General features: G+C 40.6%; 1 protein-coding gene across 50 annotated transcripts in view; it reads right to left on the bottom strand.

Moving 5' to 3' along the window:
• Positions 1–22,689, bottom strand: part of EPB41L2 (erythrocyte membrane protein band 4.1 like 2) — a 204,878-nt gene that overhangs the window by 34,750 nt on the left and 147,439 nt on the right. For 24 of the 50 annotated variants that reach the window (XM_070557101.1, XM_070557096.1, XM_070557090.1 and 21 more), the window contains 7 exons: positions 18,785–18,937; positions 18,117–18,214; positions 12,683–12,855; positions 8,071–8,243; positions 3,546–3,608; positions 1,463–1,609; positions 13–114 (listed from right to left, as the gene is read on the bottom strand). In XM_070557101.1, coding sequence (XP_070413202.1) covers positions 13–114; positions 1,463–1,609; positions 3,546–3,608; positions 8,071–8,243; positions 12,683–12,855; positions 18,117–18,214; positions 18,785–18,937 — 909 coding nt within the window. The remainder of the gene's footprint in view (positions 1–12; positions 115–1,462; positions 1,610–3,545; positions 3,609–8,070; positions 8,244–12,682; positions 12,856–18,116; positions 18,215–18,784; positions 18,938–22,689) is intronic. The other 26 variants (XM_070557113.1, XM_070557106.1, XM_070557094.1 and 23 more) reach the window with 2 other exon arrangements.

The raw sequence follows: 22,689 nt of genomic DNA on the forward strand, positions 1-22,689 counted from the left end.
CAAGGTGAACACCTTGTCTGCCTCCTGGGCTGTTTCTTCGACTGTCCGTGTTGCCACCATCTGATGCTTCTCCTTCGTGGATAAAATATCCTTGAAAAGATGGTCTCCTTTTCTCTATTGTTTCAAACAATAGACATAATCAACAAATAAGACAAGCACGTCACATCTATAGCAGCACAAACATGAAACGACGGCGTGGGTCAGCAGGACAGACCAGATGAAGCAGGACAGAGAGGGAGGCGAATGTCTGAACACGTCATCGACACCGCTTCTACAGAAAACACCACACTCTAGGGTCAGGTGCCGAAATATGGACATTAGTATCTTCAGAAAATCTGAAAACAAGAATTTAAGTGGTATACAGCTTGCCATGGTGTTTTAAATCTTAACATTGTCAAAAGTTGTTTCTTCAGTTCAACATCTATCTTTTGCTCATCTTTTCTAAAAAAGCTATTTCCTTTTCACTGTCACAAACTTAAGAAAATTAAAGAACTAACACTTTGCTTTTTAAGAAAAGGTGACTAAAAATAGCATGAGACTCTTGGAATCAAATGCCTACAACTGGGTAGCATGCAAGCCAGACTAGATGATGAACTGAGGGAGAAGAGAGGGGCATAAGGAAGAGAAAAGGATGAAACTGTACGATCACACCTTTATACACTTTCAAAAACTGCGGACGAAGTAATGTATGCTCACTATCTCCTCAAGCAGGATCAACGAGCCCACAGAAGCTCTTGGGTGACAATAGGAGAGACTTTGGAGCGTCAGAAAAGAACAGACGTAGATGGAACTGAATGGAGAAACAGTCTGAGAATACACTCTAAAGGCAATACTTATATTGGTGGCGGGGAGAAATAAACCATGGAAAGAAAAAGAATGAGTTTGGAAAGATGTTATGGTTGAAAATGTTTTTCAAGCATGAGTCTACATTTCATTACTACAAACTTTCAGTATTTAGTTGCACGATATAACATTTTGCACATTTTCAACAGGGCTCATCAGTCTTCAAAGCTACGTTTAACTCCTTATCTGCACTGTAATTATCTTAAACCATCCTAAATATGGTCTATATTCCTGCATCCTTTTAATCATTAATTACTATGTAAATTCTTTATTTCAGAAGTCAATAAATGAAAAAGTTTATTAAATACAATATAATGTCAATTTCTAGGTCACCCTATATAACAATTCATTGCTACTAACTTACTTGTGCAAAATAGTGAAATTATTCTGAAACTATTTCAAAAGTATTTTGAAACTCAATTTACCTTAGAACTAGATCAACATATATTACCTTGTTAATAAATATTTAGTATTTAAAAATTGTTAGCAATGACATTAAAAAAAACCCTGAAATGGGAACATGTTCTAACTTCCTGAGAATTGACATAATAGATTAGCAACCTGAGTTTTACTGAAGAGCTGGATCAGACATACAGCCAACAAAGAGCTAGTGACATACCCCTTGTGTCTGTAGGGACAGAGGTGTGATACGTCGTTTTTCCCATTCATTGGGGCGCGGCTCAGGTGTGGATTCCATAAAATTGCGCTTGAGTTCACTAATGCTAGCCTGATGTCTCAGAATGTCCTCCTGGGCCTTATCCAGGTCCTAGCAATATGTAACGTAATAAAGGGGGAAATCCAAAAGGAAAAAACCCAGTAGGACAAAAATAAAAAATAAAACCAAAAAATAAGACACAGCAAACGTATGATTCAAAAAACACAGTAAAGCAAGAAAAATGCCAAGTCTCAAAAGCCATGTTATCACCTATGAATACGAGTTCATCAAAATTTGAAAATGAAGGCAATGTGCAATTTTTTTATGATTCACATTTTAAAGGGTTCTAATTTCTTCTGTTGAGAATTTTTTAAGGAATAACTATTTACATTATTAGAAGGAAGCCATGGAACTAATACTCAAAACGGCTAATAACCCTTCTTTCTAATAGTTGGATTTGAAATGCAGCCTATGACTTTGTTCCTGCAAATTGACCTTTCTGATTAGGGCTACTTGCTTTCTGTGAACACAGTACATCAAGCAAAAATAGAGAAAGGGGGATGCAGAAGCACTTTTGGCCTGACAGGAAAGCCAATCCAGGATCATCCAAAAAAACAAAGGGAAAAAAAAGGGAAAACAAGGATGGACTTTTTTCAAGAAATTTCAGCGGTGGATTTTAACCCTTAAGGAATAAAAATGCCAGTTTCCAGAGGCTGCGTCTGTTTGGCCTCTCTGTAAAATAAGTGAACCTCATGCTGGTTTCCGGTACTCGCCGAGCACAAACGTGGAGCCCAGCCACCCCACACACCAAATGGTCCTTACACAGACAAAGACGCAAGGAAAACTACCAGGTCCATTTTCACTGGAGTAGGCCTTGACAAATGGTATCTGTGGGAATTTTTAAGTTGGGCCTGATAAATAGTAATTCTGGGAATAAAAGGTAATTATTGTTCAGGAAATGGTTTTAACTAAATTTTAAATGTTTTCCTACATTCCAAAAATCATGGGGCCACGTGTGGATCACAGCCTTCATCCCACTCCCAGAGGGACAGGTCATGCATCTGAAAAAATTAGATATTCCATATTCATGCACAAGCATAGTAGCTCATCGAGGAGCTTCTATAGCCATTTGCAAAAACTCACGAAAATCTAAAAATCTTTGCATGGCATGGAAAAACGACTGTGGCTTGAGATCAGGCACATTTCTTGCATTTCTTCAAAGCAATGTTATGTATTACACTTTAGAGCATTTTAGTAAGTTATGCAAAAATACATTTCCAACAGTTATCAAAGCTGCCAAAAGCAACCAAACAGATTAGTCAGATTACTGAGCATTGCAGTTCTCCACCGAATACACTGCCACGCACCACCCTAAAATAAGAAGGAAAAAAAACTGTTCTCGTGTGACACGGGGAATAGATTTTACATTCCTAATTGGGTGACTAGGCTTTCTTTTTATTTTTTCTACTTTCTCTCTTTCATTTATTTTTTCTTTTTTATCAAAAAAACATCCCATTAATTAGCTACCCTCAAACGGAATACTTGAAGTAGACCACATTCTAACTGCACGGATTTTAGTGCCATTCCCCTACTTTCAAAAAAAACAAAACAAAACAAAACAAAACACTGTGGACACAGTCCGACAGTAAACTGACTTAATGCCAGATCAACAAAGATCTGTTCTGGTTAATGTACATTCAGGATGGATCATGTTACTTCAGATTCCAGGTCCTGGAAATAACCCATCAGGAGAGAGTAAGTTACTTGTAGAACGACTTCAAGATTAATGGATAAAAGCTTTATTCATTTGATTGGACACAACTTTTTTTCCCAGTTGTCACTTTGAGAACTTCCAGTAGATAGTCTCCTATCCAAGCCACTTTCAACATACAAAGTTGGACGGGTCTCATGCACGCCCGAGCGGAATCTCCCCCATGCACATCATGCACTTGTGCTTGAAGACAGCTGCCAGCCAGCCTGTGCGTGACCTCCCGTCCATAGCAGCCTGGCAGCCATTAGGACAGTTGTTTTCTTAAATTATACAAACCTCCAACATTAAATTGCTATGTCTGACATAAATATTATCCCCTTCTACTCTCAAGGAATTTTTCTGTGAAATTAAATCACACACAGGGGAAAAGGCAAATAAACAACAGTGTATCAATCAGCAAGCACCAGAAATGACCAGAAATGACTGAGCTGGACAGTCTAAGACATTAAAATAAAGGAGTAACAAAAATCGTAAGAACCTAAAGCCACAACAAGCAAAACTCAGAAATAAACCCTGAAAGTGCGTCACCCCACACACAATAATGACAGCAGGCGGCAGCCACCAGATGTTTAACTTTGGAGAAACATATCCACCTCCTGCTGCTGTGTTTCCTCTTCTTCCATCTTCACCTGAAAAGTCACACAGCAAACGGCTGGAGAGAGGAGGAGGACTGGTGGAAACTCCGCATCGGTGCAAAGAGGCTGGACTGGACCATGAATGCTGGGCCAGCATCACCAGCCTTCTCTGTGCGGCCCTCAGAGGATGAGGAACAGTGAGCCTGTTTGTCTTTCTTCACCTACAGTGTCGTATAAATGATGGAAATGCTCCTTTGCAAAGGTGGAATGGAGAATGGAAGCTTCACTCTTTCTCAGTCCCTACATTACGGGCTGCTTTGGAATATTTTTTTACTCAGGAATGAAAATATGAGAGTGTAAAAATGGCATAATTCAATCTGTTCTAATTTGATCAACTAGTGATGAGGGCAAAGTATAATGATGTAAAACTTGTCTTTCCCTTTACATCAGGGACAAATATTTACCCCGTTATTCAGTTTTTTAACCGAGATTTCTCTCCTTGGGGGGAAAACTGGTTTATTTTGCTTTATCCATGTTAAAATAGTGGGTATTTTAAAAGGCTCTTTGAAAAATAGCTACTTTTCTTTCATAAAATTCTTTAAACAATAATTTTTTATAGTTGGACAATTCTTAGTATCTAATGACCCAAAAGAATGAATCTGTAAATTTAAAACTAACATAAATACTGATGACTACTGACTCAAGGAAAGGAATGGCAAGAAAAAGAATATGGAACCTGATACAGAAGGAAAACAGCTTAACCTTTACAGCCAGATCACAGATGACATGTTGTTTTCCTTCTTCAGTGGAATGACAGTGTCAAATCTGAGAGTTCAAAATGCTTTGTTTTTTAACCATTCAAGTATTTTGGGAGGTAAGCAGGAAGCTCCAAGTATCTTTTTATCAGAAGGCAAAAATGAGACACAGCCACTCAACAATGTGTTAAGAACCATCTTCCAATTCCTTGGCCAACACTTAATTCTCTAAAATGTCAATCTTTGGCATTCTTCAGTTCTATAAGAACTTTGGTGTCTCCCACTATACCTAATCACAACACTATCTTCACATTTTTCTTTAGGTTGATTCTCAGTTTTGTGATTTACTCTATGAATTGACAGTACCCACAGGAGGTGAGACACTGAGTCACCAGACGCAACATACTGCACACACTGGCGCTGACTTAGAGTGCGGAGGTAGCCCTCTCTAGGGGTAAAAATCCTCAAACCAGACTCCTAATTCTAAATAAAAGAACACTAAGAGAACCAACCTTAGGCCTATAGAGTCTAAATTTTCAAAAAGCCATGTTTCATTTTTCATACACATTTAACAAAGACATAACTGAATAGCATTTTCCTTCAAAATACCTAATGGTGACTCTTCTATATAATTACATGATTTAGACTTAAAAAAAAAAAACTATCTGAAATTCATCTGGTCCCCAAATGCTACAATAATAGGGAGACAAGCAGTTTCTGAGATTACACCTACAAATGTCAGGAGTAAAGGTTACAGATGCATCCCATAAATGCAAGAAGAATGAGCTTGGCTTTCAAACAAAAGAAATAAGACTAAGGAGTTCTACTAACATACGTCAATTACAGTTATGTTCACTGCATCCTAGCTCTATATCAAAACAAAGTTTCCATCCGAAAAGAACAGCATTAATAGTCTGCACAATGGACAGACCCAATGTGGATTGTTAAGGGCAGCACAGGTCCCCGTCTCCTTTCTTAGATCTAGTATGGTCTAGATATTTATGAAATAATCCTGTAACTTTGCTCTCAGCTTAGAATATATGGACCTGGGCAATGGCTATCAACAGAGACTTACACTTATTTCTCATGCACTAAAATGTTGTGTGTGTAAAAATGTGCAGCTCATACTATGTTGAGGGTAATCAGTGGTGAAATTTATGCACATGTTTACACTCTACATTTGGAAGGGTATAAGACGAAGTGTTCTTTTGTTGACCCCACAAACTGAAGCCTAGGTAGGAGTGCCAGCAGCTGCTTCCTCTTCCTCCGTTTTGTCATTCAAATCACGGTCATAAGAAACATTGAAGGAAGTGGCTTTCGCCTCCAGATAGCAGAGGGATAGAGCCAGAGGAAGGGAGAAGGTGAGAGAAAAGGGCACCGACTGAGAAGCAGAGAGAAGCAGCCCAAAGATGACGATGAGGGAAGGAAGGAACGACGGGGAGGTGACAGGAACATAGTGCTGGACATCAGCGGGGAGGAAGGAGACCCAGACCCTGGGGAGGCTGGGGAAAGCAAGATACCCGTCCTCATCGAGGAGTGAGGGGAAGCCACATGGAAGGCATCTGTAGAAAGTGAAGGAGAAGTACCCAAACTCGGCATCCTTGTGGTCAGCCTCTTGCAGAGGCTTCTCCCGGGTGGGAGGACAGGCAGGCTGAGAAGGGGTTACCATAGGGTCCAGGGTAAAATCGAGGATGGTGACTCCAGCGCCCCCCTGCTCTGAGGTGTCACCTGCAGAGAGGTGCTCTAAGCTGTCTAGTGTGATCTGCTCAGCCTCCCCAAAGGGGTCTTCCTCCGAAATGTCTGACAGCAAGTCCAGTTCAGGGACTGGCAGTCGGTGTGGGGAAAGAGATGAAGCACAGTGGATGAGGGGTGAAGGTGGGCACACGGAAACAGGCTGTTCTCAGGAGCAAACCCATGAGGGAACGTGAAATCACACGACAGATACATGCAAAGGAGAAACAAGCAAGAGAGAAAGAGGAGAGAAGAAACGGGAGTTAGTGAAAACTTTTACTCTGAAGTAAGGAGTGTATTAACACAGCGCAGTTAGAAAATGAATTACATGATCCAATAATAGATATAGACTGATTTAATTATTATTTTCCAACTAGTGAATAAATCTGATGAAACTCAAATCACATCATTACTTTTAAACCTGCTCGCTGACAGACATCCAAAGCATCAGCAGAGAGGCCGGGCCACCACACTCAGCTGTTTGCCAAAGATAAGCAGCATTTCCTCTGGAATTTTAAAGAATTTTTTTTTTTAACAACTAGATATATCAAGTTAACTAGGCAAAAAGGAACACCGACTTTGAAATGCTGAGCTCTTCTGTTTCTGATGTAAGCAGTCGCTCCCCTGCCTGCCTTGTAAGCGTAACTTTGCGAGATTCTGACAATTTATCAGCAGTTGAAGGATACCTTATTGAACATGATTTCTGTTATTTTTAGCTAAATAATTTTCAACCAAATGATTTTTTTAGTATGATATTCACAAATGCTTTAACAAAGGAATGCAGATGATTTGATGGCACGTGCCACCTGAAGCATCTGTTCTGGTGGCAGAAGGGCCCACATGGTCCCCAGCCCTCCTCTACGCTGAGTGCCAGAGGCTATCAGAGCACGAATTCCAGAGGCACTGGCAGCTACTGCATCTGGCAGGTTCTTTATAAATTCATGTTGCACGTCTTTAAAGTTTTGCAAGTTAAAATTTAGAAAACACTATAAATCTACAGGATGATTTCTTTTTTTGCGTTAACTTCCAATGTTACCTATAAAACAGTTGCTTTGTGCAGATACAGAAAAGAGATCTGAAGAACTCAAAGCCTCTTCAAATCAATCTCCAGGTGACTTTACTTGCCCAAGGTAACAAGGCGACATAAAATAACAGTGACAAATTTGAAAACACAATATACGTTACTTCTCCATTCACTATGGTATACGCACCAAACAAGGCCAAAAGCAACGCACCATCTTCTCACTCAATATTTACAAAACAATTACCTTTTGCTTAAGAATGTCTTCTTCATCAGTTACAGATTATCAATGAAAATTTTCCATAAAGACCATCTTTGTTCATTTCAAAAATTCAGGTCAACATGATTAAAATAATCGAGACAGGTTATACTATAAAATTTGCTTGAAATAAACAAATTTCAAATCATCATAGCTTTCATAATTTGGGGATTTAACTAAATAGGATGATTACGAACAGTCAAAAGGCTTACAGTAAATTACTTGCAATAATATAACTTATGTTGAAATATTTTACTTTGAACAACAATCAGAAAAAGGTTAGAGACCCTGTCCAAACCAGCAAGAGCCTACACATACGTGAAAATTGAGAAATTATATCAACAGAGAACATACATTGATTAATTTTAAATGATACTTGAGTTCTGAAACAGCAAATGCAATAGATATCCTCTGGTCTAAGTACACACTTAAAATCACATATTTTCCTAATTTACCATACCTTTCCTTCAATGAGTTGCACATGTGGGGCTCTAGCTGGGCTTCTGACGTCCCTTCTGCCATCGCCATCTTCTGCCACAGCAGGGCTGATGACTCCTGGGCCATATGCTGAAACATCCCGAGCGGGGCCCGGAAAATCCTTCATAAGACTTTGGTCCACATCACCAATCGGAGCTGGTAAAGAATGACCATGTAGATTACTTTAGGACATTTAAATGGTCCAACTTTATGGAACTTTCTCCCTTACACAGATAAAGAGGCAATGTGTAGACAAGAGGAACATTGTTTGAGCTCTCAAAATATCAATGTATCAAATAAAATCATTTTTAAACTTTTACTAAACTCTTAAATCCTGAATTTTAACCCATTGAACTACACGGGTCCTCAAATCACAGCTTTTTGAAGAATATACTCTGACCATGGAACTGGCCAGAAGGAGGAGCTCTAAGACCAGCTGAAACATGAGAGCTAGGCACTAAGTCAGAATTACAATGTGAGCAGTGTTTTAACTCTCTGGGATCTCTTTGATCTTGCCTGAACTTATTTCTGAATCTATTTATTACAACAAATAATATCTATTTATTAAAATGATTTGCTTCAATAAGTTTCAAAAATTCCTCCATAAAGAATCCTTTAATTTGAATACCATTCACAATTGTGACAAGACAGTAAAGGCAGATTTTAAGGAATTAACTTCTGTTTATGTTTAATGGTTTTCATTTTTCTAACCTCCCTCCTGAATGCCTCAATTTGACCTAGAGTAAATCTAAGACATGGACACCCTCCCACTCAGCAAACCTGGCCCTCATGGGCTCCCTTCCTCTCTCCTACAGATGGGCAGGAACATACACTGAGTTGAAATTTCCATCATGGCAGATCAACCTGATGGCCTCAGATCTCAACAAGGCAAAGGGAGGAGCAGCTGGCAAAGTCTCTGTCCATCCATAGCTTCTGCCCCAAATGACAAATAACCACAGAGGTCACTTCACTTGTACAAAAAGTGCCTGACTGACAGGGTGAGGTGGGCACAAGGTCATGCCCCTAAGGATGCCCAGGAAACAAGGCTGCAGGCTCTTGAAGGGCAGGGACTGTGTGATGCCACCTACCACACTGAACTTGGGAGGCCTCAAGTACCTCCAATCCATGTATTACAGGAAATCTCTTGATCCACACCCCTCACATGCTCTGTCCAAAACTTCCTTCTTCCCCAGTCCTGCCTTTTTTTGCCAAATATCACCTTCAACTTGTACCCAGTTACTCCAGCCAGAATCCCTGGAGTGTCTCCCTTCACCTCAACACCAGCAAGTCCCAGAGGGTCCTCAGATACGTTTCCAAATGTGGCCAGTTCTTCCATCTCTATTTTACCACTCAGGTCCCTTCTAAGACTTTCACAGCCCTCAACCGCTCACACCAAATCATAAAATGAACTCACATCTTACATTAAGTCTAATTATTTTCCAGGTTTTATTTTGTTAAACTTCTGAGATTTTAATAATTTTCCCTTGGAAAGTATACGGCTATGAGTAACTCCTTTAACTTGTGATTATAATTTCTAAGCACCCATTACACACACTCAGAAATTATTGCACAATGGGAAAATCTGATCTAGAAATATTTTCACATGTAACGATATTGAAATTTTAAAGGATATCAAATTTAAAGCTATATGATGAAGCTGACAAAATGTTGACTTTGCATACTTTTAAACACTATTAATTCCAGTTTGGGAGGGTGGGGCTGGGGAGTTTGTTTTGTTTTTTGCATTCTGAAGTAATTTTTTCAGGTCTTAAACACTTGCAGAACCCCAAGAAGCCTGTAGGCCGCAGGCACTGTGCCCATGATACCAAACGGCTAACTGGCCTCTTACCTGCCCAGGCAAGAGCACCACGACTCTCACCCAGCCAGTCTGCCTGAGCTTCCTCTCTAGTCATTCTCAACACTGCGCCAAGTGATTTTTTTTAAAAAAAAGATAGCACTGTGCACTTATGTGCTTGCACAAGTGTGCACACACACATATACGAACCCATCAACGGTTTCCTACAGCACCTAGAATAAAAAAGCACACTCTTCACTACGGCCTGCAAGTCCCCGCGCGACTGCCCCAGCCACCGCTCCCCATCACGTACTCAGCCCAGACTCCACCTGCCCTGCTCCTGTTCCTGGTTGGCATCGAGCTCTCCCTCTCTCATAACCCTCACACCCGCGGCTCCTGCTCTACTCACAGCTGCCTCCTTCTCGTCTCTGTCTTTTAAGTCTCAACTCAGATGGTTCTTCCTGAGTCAGGCCTTCCTGCCCTGGTGACCCAGTCTAAAAAGCGCCCCTGCTTTTTCTACTTTTCACTTTCAGGAAATCATTCTTCCCCGTTCTCAAATGCATCTCGGTCGTTAGTTCTCTTAAATGACCATCTCCCTCTTTTTCGGTTTGATTTTCCAATCTCAGAATCTCACTGTTCTAAAATAGCAGTTCTAGATTGATTTTCATTTGATATTTGATTTTAGATATCAGTAATTTTCACACTCTAGATAATCACTAGCCGATTTATTTTAACTTGTCAAACCTTAAAGTGAGGAATATTTATATAATTAAATTAGTCTAGCTTACCTTAAAAACGAAACAGGAAAAAGAAAATACAATGCACGTTGATAACAACAACAAAGGTGCAGTGATGGGGAGTGGTGCAGAAAATGAAGCCCAGTACCAGGTTACAGCCTAGCTTTGCTCTGGGGGAATAAGAGGAATATAAACCCTAACCAAATAGTTCACCGGCTGTCTGGTCATGTATTGGCATGAAAAGCCTTCTATTTCTCACAATAACACAATAATCCTTTTGATGACTTGCCCATCTGATTAATTACAGTGTCCAAAACACAAAAGGAAAAATAATGGATTACTGTGCCGTGTTTGTTGCTTGTACTTGTAAAAATCATTGTTTTCAGATACAGACCTACTATAACCCCTGTGCTAAACCCGCCCGTGCAAGATGGTGGGTTTCCGTGAGCACAGCTTACATACCTCAAAGAAACGCAGTGGTTTACTGCTCTTTTCAAACTCTAACATTTGCCATACAAGAGTTATAAAGCCTCATAGTTTACAACAAAGGCTGAAACAGTGTTCCAGAAAAAGGAACGATTTCTCTCAGGGCATCAACAACACTGACTGCATTTATTCAGCACTTGTATAAATTCTCTGTGGCAAGGGGCAAGGCTTGTGAAATATTTACATGAGTGGGCACATTTTTCAGATTTACTTGAAAAAAGTGCTCAGTTCAACAACTAAAAGATAGTTGACAAGATGAGCTAAAAGATACACTGACAGCTATCGTACATTCATAATTCACTAAATTTAAATCACTACATTTGGGAATATGGACATTTACTTGAACCAGCTTATGATCCCTATGCATATTTTTTGTGTGGTCTCATAAAACTATATGGAAGAGTCTCCAGAATCAAGACTTAAGAACTCTATACTCCCACCAAGAAATCCTGAGAAGCATCTCTGTGTGTCTGCCTGGGTCTGTTTTCCCAGTTTATTCCAGGAAAAACAGACTAAGGCCAAAGGGTGTCAGTCCTCCACTAATGAGAGAGCATTTTTATCTATCAGCATACCTGGTCTGTTTTAGCTAACCATGTAAAATATAAGTTGTTCAAGTTCATATTTCAGAAAGAGACCAGTAATAACAAGGAATCAAAAAAGGTTTTTGCTGACAAACAGTAGTAAAAGAGAAGTTTTCAAATTTAATATCACTATTTTTGTATACGTTTTGAGATTAATCAACCAAAAAATGTTGGAAAACTACTACTCCTAGTAGAAAGTCCTCACAGCAATTAGTTTCTATTAGGTAGAAAGAAAAATGAAGTCTTTCATAAAGCACCTAATATAAAATTAACCTTAGCTCTTATTTAAAAAAACCTTCTATTAACCCAAAATTAGACAGAGTAATAAGATACATATATGAAGGGAAGCAACGTCAGTTTATTTCCATGAGTAATTTATATAAAACTACAAACATGTAGCTAATTAGAACTCCAACAGAAAAAACATAAAAATTTATACATATCTCCCCTTGAGTAAAGAAAAAATGAACGTATTATATTTCCTTTCCTTTTGTTAAAACACTGTATTTAAAACTAACTCTTTGAAGCTGTGAATGGTTTCTCATATGCAGAAAAGTTTGACTTCAGTAAGAGTTTTTAAACTCATAAAAATTTGGATGTTTTAAGTTCTTTTGAATAAAGGTTTGTAAGTTACCACACCAAAAAACCGTTGGAATTACATTCTTGCCATTAATTAACAAGTTCAGGAAAGTAAGCCACATAAACTACTTCACAAGTCAGACCAGTAAAAACGTGTTTGTCCAACATCTCTTCAACAAGAACTCAACATTTATGTGCACCGACCGTACAAAGAAAACTTAGGTTCAGAATGACAACTTCAAAACACTACAAAATTATTTTCTTCTGAGTATAAGAAATAGCATTTTATTTATTCAGAAAAAAATGGCTATCCCTCTAGGGTGTTTCTGGGGGCCTTATTAACTAGATGAACATTTTCTGATCCCACTGCATTAGAAAAAGATTAACACAACCGCAAACTACCCTCACTGTGTTTACCTCCATCCAGACTCCTGGAGGCCCGCTTACTGGAGGTGCGCTCAAAGTGCGGCGCAGGCCGGTCAATGAGGGTGCTCGCCTGGCGCGTCTGGGCTTGGGTGCGGCCGCTGTAGCGAAATTTGGACCCCAAGGTCAGGAACTTGGCCTTTGGTGGCTGCTCTGGAGACACAAGCCTATAGGGGAGAAAAAAGGGAAGAAAATTAGACCTTACGGATTTATATCTCATTTTATTAAGCATGATTACTCAATCAAAAAAAGATGATGCCTAAACTTTCTAATGAAAAACAACACATTATTATAAACCCTCCTATATACAAAGCTTTATGATAGTGCTAAGATGAATAAATCCACATTCATGGATTTGTAAATAACCTTTTCCTCCACCTGAGCAAAAGAGCAGCTGTTCCCAGGGTGTATCAAAGGTTATTTATTTGTATTAGCTTCAATCATTTATATAAACACATATGTCTGAATTCTTGCTCCTAGCTAAAAGTGCCAAGTAGCAATCCATTACCATTAGTAATTCTTAATATTTATGTCTATTTCTCCTGGGAAAGAACATCCAACTCAGGAATCTGTTCCATCAAATGATGCTTTCCCACAAAGAATGGAGCTGTAGGGATGACTAAATAACCTTTCATGCCAGCATAATTCTACTGCTGAAAGCCTGGGTACATAACGAATGAAGTCAAAGTTTCTCGATGTTAAATCCTTCCAGACCTATGCAAAAGCATGTTTTTAGTAAATGAGCCAATCTTGTCTGGAATACAACTGAAATTGTCTCGTTTTCGTTGTCTGATCAAGAGTTGGCAAAACATCTTAACAAAGAGATAATCTCAGCACTCTTGCAGAGTTTATTAAATAAGACTTTCGTTGACAACTCCAGAATATGAAGAATTCTTTAAGAGCTCTTCACCATTTCAAGTATTTCTAGACCTTCTGCTCAATCTTTTAGAAATCCTCTTCTGCTTAACAAGCAATGAAAAGGGAGTCAAGTCAAGGTAAAGCTACATGTAATAATAAAAGAGGCAATCCTCCATCAAGTCAGGAGTCTCAACAGCATTAACCCAGAAAAACAACGCGTTTCAATTAAACTGATGAAAGAAGAGCTCAAACACTCCAGCTGTCTTGGTGTTAATCTAGAGTTGAAAGGTAGCAGGCGTGTTTCTTGAAAACTTCCACTTCCTGCCAACAGATTTTCAAAGGAGATACGGCAGGTACTCAATAAATACAGGCTGGATCACTAGAGAGGATCTTAATGTCACCTTTTACTATATGAGGCCACCTGAACTTAAGCAGCTGGAAGACATGTCTACGAACCCATTTTTCAGAGTTCTCCTTCCTAGTATTACAGAGTCATAGCATTTAAGAACAGATTTTGAGCTCCTGAGCCAGGATTTTGGAGGAGGGAAGTTGGGCTATGAGCTCTATAACTTCTGACACATTGCAAGAACTATTACCAAATATTTCAGTCTTAATTCAATAAAGCATAAAACAACCCCACTGCCACAACTAGTCCATTTAAATGAAGTTGTTGGTTTAATTTTTTCCCAGTTATGAAAGTGGGCTTTCATTTATATAAGCTGGGGTATGTAACCAGTCAAATATCTAAGTCTAGGTGAGAAGAATTCTCTATCACCATATTTCTCTAGACTAATTTATTTTTAAGATAATAGACAGTTGGTTGCCATTTAGTGCATATCAGAATCATTATCCACTTACACACTCTGTAAAAGATATTTTATGAAAAATACAAATCCCAGAAACACAAGGCAAACATCTTAAAGGCAGATATACATCACAATGCAAGAGGAGGAAAGTCATTAACTAGAGGATTTTTGTTTTATTTATTTCCAGCTGAGATAAAATGCTGCCTTGCCAACTGGCACTGGTGACCACATACACAAAGTATTAGCTTACAGATTAATTTTCTGATGACAAAGAAATCCTTAAGTAATTATGTTACAATTGAGTAGAAACAAATATCAAAATAAAAAAGGGTTAACACAGATATTAGCTTTCTCTAAAAGAATTTTTTTGGTGACTTAAGTCAATGATAATGTAAATAAATTTTCTAAGAAAATGTAGGCCAAGCAACAAAATATTTCAATACTATCACTTAAAGATCACTTAACAATTATTTCCATTTGATATTACTTTCATTTTCTACATCAGACCCTATCTTCATAAAAATAACATCAAAACCACTACAAGACATCTATCATTTCACTTTTGGGACTTTAAAAGCTACAATAAAGGACTCATCATGACAGAATATTAAAGGTCTTGAGTAAGATGATTTAACGATGTTGGCAGAAATGAATTCAACTTTTACATATTTTACTGCTTAAGAAGCATGTTAACATCTTAGTTTTGTAAAGATCCTGCCATTGTAAATCAACTGTTATTAATGTTGGTCTATGGAAAACAAGGGAACATTTTAAGAAAACCCACACGTCGATCACTAAAGTCAAGCACACTTTTAACGATAAAGCTCGCTACGAAGGGGCTGACGACCCTCATTCACTTGAGATTACTCTGGAGCCACAATGCCATGTTTACACGGCAGTTTCATGTGAAGTTAGGAGAACCTCAGGTTAATCTTTCTGACACACCATCACCACCAACAAAAAAAGCACTGAGAAAACGGATCGCAGCACACAGGCTGCAAACACCACAGGGAAGCAGAGCGCAGTCGGGAGGCTGGTGGGCACCGAGGCCCCACCGCCTGGCTCTGCACCCCATCTGCACCCGTTACTACCTATATGACCAGCGGCATGCCTCTTCACTTCTCTGTGCCTCGGTTTCTCCACGTGTAAAGTGAAGATAACGGCAGCTGCCCCCTAAGATTTGACATAAGAATTAAAAGAATTAATCCGTGTACAGCACTTACAATGGTGACGGGCTCTACTAAACACTCAGGGAAGGAGAGCAGCTTTATTATAATTTTCTTGTTCTACTAATATTAGTCTAGCTGAGCGGCTACCACTAAACAGAAAAATCTATTTTTTAACAGCTTTAATGTGAAAGCTGTCTTAATTTTCTAAAGAAATTATTTGCATCTTTTGTGATGAACTAAGACAGAACGAAATCCAGATTTGATTCAAAGCACTCTGCAAATTCTGATTTGCCCTGTGATAAATGCATTATTTTATATCATTTCTAAGCACAGTTATGCAAGGTTTAAAAATATAAAAATGCCTTCATTAACCATTATTTCAAAAGTCTGCAGGAGCCAACTCTCTACTTTTAAATTGGCATCCGTGGTCTGCTAGCAAAATGATGGCAGGACGGACCTGTGGCTTTGCGGGGCTAACAGACATCTCAGAACCTCTTGCTAGAAGAACACGAGAGGGAGGACAGCTCACAGGTGAAGGGCGTGCGCTTTAAGATCAGAGAGCCGAGGCCCCCTCTGCCCGGGTGCCTGGCCGCTGGGCACCTCCATGGACACCCAGCTCTGAGCCGCAGTGTCTCAACGGGGATGACGAACAAATGAGATTGCGCAACGGAAAGCAATCGTTTTGTGCTGACAACAACATCCGCTCAAGGAATGTCAGCATTTGTCATTTCCAAAATCATTACTGCTTTCACTATCACCACAGCACAGCGAAGCCTGCCGTCAGTCAGCCCTGGAGCCGTGTCCTTTAACTCATCACTGCTACCCACCGGCTGTAACGGAGGCAGGCTCACATCGTCTTAGGAGAAATTCATCATGAATCCCAAGATAAATTATAAACTTTTCAAAGATTTATATGATTAGCGTAATTAAGTTAGAAAGATTCAAGTAGTATATTTTATGAGTTACATTTCTCCTCTAAAATGAGTATATTGGAGCAGTCTTGAAAATAGATATTTGTCAATTTAACTTGAAGAAGGAGTCATTCGTACCAGCTGACAATTCACTTTAAAAATAGCATACTGTGGTCACCAAACTAAGGATAATGATGACAATGATGATAGTCATGATGATGATAAACATTATCATAAACCAGAAATGGTTCTGAATTTGTTATCTCATTTACTTTTCAGAACAATCCTATAACAACCCTATAAACCTGTGGGGTAGATACTACTACTATCACAGGGACGATGGACGATCAAAGTATGGCTCAGAAAGGTCGAGTAACTTACCCACAGTCACACACCTGCTCTGTGGTGGGACAGGATTAGACCCTAAGAGTCTAGAGCGAAAACCTTAAAGATGAAGGGCCTAGATACCCAGCTGTATAGACTGCTGTATAGGAAGCTGAGGAAATGGAGAAAACAAAGATCAGCCAAGTATACCTGTAGGAAACATGCTCTTGAAGAAAAGTATGAAAGGAGACAGGACACAGCTAAAGTAGGCTAGAAGGTCTAAGGAGATCTGTTTTTCTTTGGTTTTTAAAGGAACAAGACAGGGACATGTTTACTAGCCGAAGAGGAGGTCAAAGGCACCCACCAAGAGCACATGATTTACAAAGCACGATCCTGTGTGAGGCATGAAATGAGGGATGGAGGCAGAGGAACAGACCACATCTTCTTGGAGAGGAGAGGAGAGGAAGGAAGGGAGGAAGGGAGGGAGAAGGGAGGGAGAAGGGAGTGCTGCCCAGTGATGGGCAAAGCGGAAGAAGAAAGGCAGAGGAAACGAGAAAGCTCATGACCCACAGCTTGTACCATCCATGTGCTGCACGATGGGGGACATCTGAGCAGAGAGGCAGCGGTGCGTAGGGGCTCTAGATGACCCTGAAATAACCCTGAATATCTGGGATGGCAGAGGAAGTCACAGGACTGACTGACTGCCTGGTAGCACTGAGGATCCAGCTGCTGTGGAAAATGATGACCTCTCTGTAAGAGCACTAGCCCACAAGGTCGTGTGACTTTCTCTTATAAAGAACGAGCACGTGTGTCAGCACAGCTATTTAAGGCAGCACCTGACAGCACAGGTACAGAAGCAGTGAGGTCGGGACACAGGACTAATCTAGGACCAGCAGATTGGCAGGCTGATATGCAAAGAGGGCAGGGATTTGCGGGGGTTAGAACACTCCTGACACAGTAGCAAAAGGGCAGACGACAGGGTTCTGGGAGGTTTGGGAGAGAAGTTAAGCAGGAGGGAGCTGATAGGGACAGCTACATGAAACCTAAGATGAGTGACAGTGGAAAGAAGAACAGCAGCTGGGCGGCAGAGTGTGGTGGGGGCGGGAGGGAAGGCGGCTGGAGCCACAAAGTGGAGTCTCGGACTATCGCAGAGCGGGATCAGATCTGAGTACCATAAGGCAGGGCCAGGGCAACAGAAACAGGCGTGGGGTGGAGTGCAGACAGCAGATCCAGCACTGGGGAGAGCCGAGAACCACAATACAGCTTACTGCATCTGCCACACTATCCACTACCACCTCTTCATATGTAGAGGGTGCCAAGAGCTGCTTTAATTAATTTTAAGCTGTTTTCTTGAAATTACCTGTAGAAAGTATGATGTTCCACACACACCTTCCATAGCCTTTTTGCTGCCCGATGGTTTGGCAGTTTGAACCCAATGGTGCTCTCAAACTGTTCCAGCTAGAATAAATCCATAAAATAAATCAGCACATTTACTTAAGAGATCATTAGAAGTCACTGAAAACCATGAATTCAGGTGTTCTGTAAGAAGTAATTCTTCTTCTTGAAAAAAGTAAATAATATTAGAATATCTAATATAATTATACAAAATAAATTTTTCACGGACTACAGTACTAGTTACTATGAAAAGGAAGTATCAACTACCAACTGAAGGATAAACCAATTACCCTTCAACATCCACTAAAATTCATTTTACCACCTTCCTCTTGATCTCTACCAACAGTGACCTGTTGCTAGCTGATTCAACAACAACAGCGAAAGGAGCCCCCACTACATGGCAGGCACTTCCTACTTTTTCTTTTCTGTGAAAGCCATGGCAAGTGCTTGCTTTTTAGCAACAGGGATATACACGCAGGTTGAGCATCAAGAACCCTGTCCTTTTTTGACCATGGAAGAATAAAGAATAGCTCATTTTTTTAAAATTCAGTGGGAAAGAATTCGCTCATGGCCACAAAGGCCAACACTGACCAAGGCTGACTGGACAGGCCCCGGGCTAAGGACACTGCTTACCTCTGCGGGCCTGACTTTGATGTAGAAGTTACTGCGCTTATAGGAAATTTTCAAGATTTTCGGCCAGGCAAAACGATTGATTCTCAGTCTGTCTTTGTAGATGAGGAGCCCGTTGGCACACACGCCCAGCTTGATGTCCACGCCTTCTGAGTCCTGCCGAGTGGAAGCCATTGACCACGGTTAGAGCTGTGGGCGTCACACAGATCAGGGAGCTAACAACCCCCAACCACAGCGAGGAGGCCAGGTGAACACTTGTCTTGAATCTCAGTGACGGCCCACAAGCTAACAGCAACAGCAGGGCACGGACGCATCTTAAATTTACCCATCTCCAGGGCTCAGATTTGAGTTGCCAACGAGGGTTGGCAACAGGACTATAGGACACTGTATTTTTCAAAAGGCATAATTTACATGCTCTCAAGTTCAGTTGTAAGAGCTAAAGGGGAAAAGTGAAACAATTCAATTTAGATATCCTGAAGACATTGGAGATAAGTGTGTTTTCTGAGAGGCTATTCCAGCCCTAGGGGGACAGCCCTGTCCTAGGGTAGGGGACAGTCAGCTGCCTACCCTAAGTTGCGTGCAGCCACCTTACTTCAGGCAAATTCATCTCAGATGGATTGTGCTAGCTAAGAGCTGTTAAAATTATGCCTATATTCTACAAAACACCAATCCCTCACAGAAGATTTCTCTGCTCAGCTGACAGTGTCGAAATCTTTGAATTCTTTCAATGGTTTTTCCCTAACTCAGGGTGCTGACATCCAGTTCTCCTTACAGCATTCCTCTGGCTGGCGGATCTCAAAGGACCACGGACTATCCTTGAACTTACTCAGAACGTTTTCCTTCCCCAGCATTTTAATTTGGAACAGATGACAATCTAGAATAATCACAAACCTGAAAGGTTTTTAAAAATCAAATAAATTTACAGACAAAAGTAAAAAACTGTCTCCTCACATTCCAAGTAGAGATGAAGATCTAACACACACAATATTCAAAACACACAAATCAACGTTTACCTTCAAGAGAAGAGTGGATCCCATTCAAGAGACGGAAAATTGAAAATACTCAGATTCACATTTTCAGAAATCATTGACAACAAGGAACAAATTCCCACAAAACATGCTGAAACAAACACCACATTCAGCCTAGGTCTCGATTCAATAAAAGCATAAAAAATAAAAAATAAAAGCACAACATTCCAACTGCCTCGTTACTGAGAACAACCTAACAGTTTATAACAGCTTTGAAAAGAGAAGTGTAGTACTAGGTAACTGATGTCAATTGCTTTTGCTGCTATGACATTTGAGTAATTCATAGATACAAATAAAACTACCTTAGGCCATCTAAGAAGATTTAGAAATCTAATCTAGAAGGTGCTTTATTCACCCATGCCCTGGCAGCCACAGTTCTCTCTAGGAACAGAGCGAACGTGCGGGTGAACCAGGCCCAGGTGCCCAAGAACCTGGCACCAGAACAAATGGTGTGTTTGCCAAAAACGTCACCAGCCACGGCCACGCGGAGCAGCCCGGAAGACTGCCCGAGACAGCATGTTCCCACGAAGTAAGGAGGTGACCTCGTTGGAAACAGTGAACAAAGCCATCTCTAGTCTTAAGCAATCTTTAGTCAGGACACTGAAGCTATTTTATCAGACTTAAGAATAAACACAATCTGGATCCTAGTAAATCGGTTGATTTTTGGTTGTTCCACATATTGTTTTAGAATTATCAGTATTTGTGTGAATAGAAATTACAGATAAAGGGTAAGAAGTGAAAGGGAAAAAAGCATGCCTTAGTCCTCCATATTCGACTTCCGTTATTGAGCAACAAAGTCAGAAACATTAACTGATAAAAAGGAGCACCTTCTCAGCCTTGCTCAGCAGCCTCAGGAAGCTGCCCCATATGGACCTCAACAGGATCCCATGCCCACTGGCTTCCGAATGCATCCAGCCTGTGGAAAGGTCTCAAAGGAGATCAGAGAGAGGAGGGAGGGAAGGGATGTGTCCCTCTGACAACTGTGGCTCCTCTCAAGACAGCCCTCTCCATATAGACCTCTCCTTCCACATTCTGGCAAGCACCCTTTGCCCTCACCCCTCAGACCCAAGGGTCAGAGGGCAGCCGTGACTGGCTCAGAGGAGCCACACAACTCTGCGGTTTCCCTGTATCTTTCTCAAGAGTCCTTTTATTCAACCCTCTTCAACTTGTCCTAATGTGGGTGTGCCATTAAGAACTCTTCTAATAATGAAAGATGAATGGAAAAATTTCTTAAATATGATCAAGACAATGAAAAATGTATAAAGAAACAAAACTTTAAACTACATGAGAAGTTCTTTTACATTGATAATCTTTTCAACGAGCTACAAATATCTTGCTTATCAAATATCATCTATCAGATGATAAACAGAAGGAATGAATGTGAGTTTATATTGTTTTAAAGTGATCTGCTCCTCACCACACAGCAAGAACTGAAATTATACTTATAATAGAGCCTGCAATTTTTAGTTTTCTAAGACACAACTTTAAAAACAAGAACCTCAAAACCTTGCAGCATTGCCATCTAAGAACTGGTTTCTAACTAACGATCAATGAAGCAGGAGATGTAAGATTGACATACGACAGAGTAACAGGGTGTAGAGGACCAGAGAGGCCTGTCTCCATCACAGAGAGAAACGAGCGGGAAACCCCATGTTGGGAAGACCTGATTCACCTCCTGGGAAGACTGACCAGGCAGATGGGGCCGCTTAACAACAGGGTGCTTTAAGCAAGTCATTCTCTGCACTCTGTTTCATGCAGTTTTGTAAAATAAAAACCTCCCAATCTTACATAAGAAGGCGCATGTGAAAGTATGTTTAAGAATCAAAGGCATACAGCAGCTAGCAGTTAAAAATGATGCTGCCAGAGACTATTTACTAACATGGAATAGTGTTCATACGAGCAAGTAAACAAAAAAAAATAATAAAAACCTCATGAAATGATCCTTATAGCATGCTCCCATTTTTAAAATGCATGAGAGTTGAAATACTCAGGTTTTTTAAAAAAAACAAAACGTATCGAAAAACTAACAGTGCTTATTTCTGCATGAAGAGATCTCAGTGATTTTTATTTTCTTCTGTTTGCCTCTGTTTTCTATAATGAACATACATTATTTTTGTAATAAGGAAGAATACTTAAAGAATAAAGGAGGCCACTGAGGGAAAAAGAGTGCTTTGAAAATATGAAACACTTAACAAAAAAGCAGGAATTACTAGTCTGAGGCCTGGGGAGGGAACTGCTCTCTGAGCAGGGGCCTTCCTAGAGATTCCCCAGACCCCACAGCCTGGGCTTCCTGGGCCACATCCAGGGATGGGCTGCGTGTTTTAAGAGCAGACGAGCACAGGTTCCCTCAGCACACTGAGGCGACTCCGGACCTATTTTTCAAAACCAAGCCCACCTTTCGCCTCACGTCCTGTTCCCTCCCTTGGCTCTCCCCACCAGGTGGTCACTTGAACCAGGATAACGACGCAGGTGACGTCTGTTACTGGTATTCTCCCAACCCAACCCCACCTTCCCCTAGCACCTGTGTTCACTGTCCCATTCTTTGCCCATCTCTTAAATGAGACGCGGTGCTTCATCCCCGGGAACCTGCATCAGCCTACCTTACCTCACAAGAAGTACAAAACAGACCTCCGGGGGAAAGCCCAATAACTCGGGCTCCTTCACAGCCTGGAGCCCTTCTGGAAAGTGGTCAAATCCATGCCACTTTTGCGCTTTCATGGCTGCCGAGATCTGCTCTCCTTTCCCGGGACCGAGGCCGGAGAGGGAGCTGCGACGAGGCAGCAGGGGGCACAGCAGAAGCTGGGACACAGCATAAACCAGGATGAGGGGTAAAGAAGGCTGATGAGGTGAGTCTGACAGTAAGTACAGATGAAAGGGTAT

Source organism: Equus przewalskii, chromosome 9 (assembly GCF_037783145.1).
Source record: "Equus przewalskii isolate Varuska chromosome 9, EquPr2, whole genome shotgun sequence".
NCBI classification, from domain to species: Eukaryota; Metazoa; Chordata; class Mammalia; order Perissodactyla; family Equidae; genus Equus; species Equus przewalskii.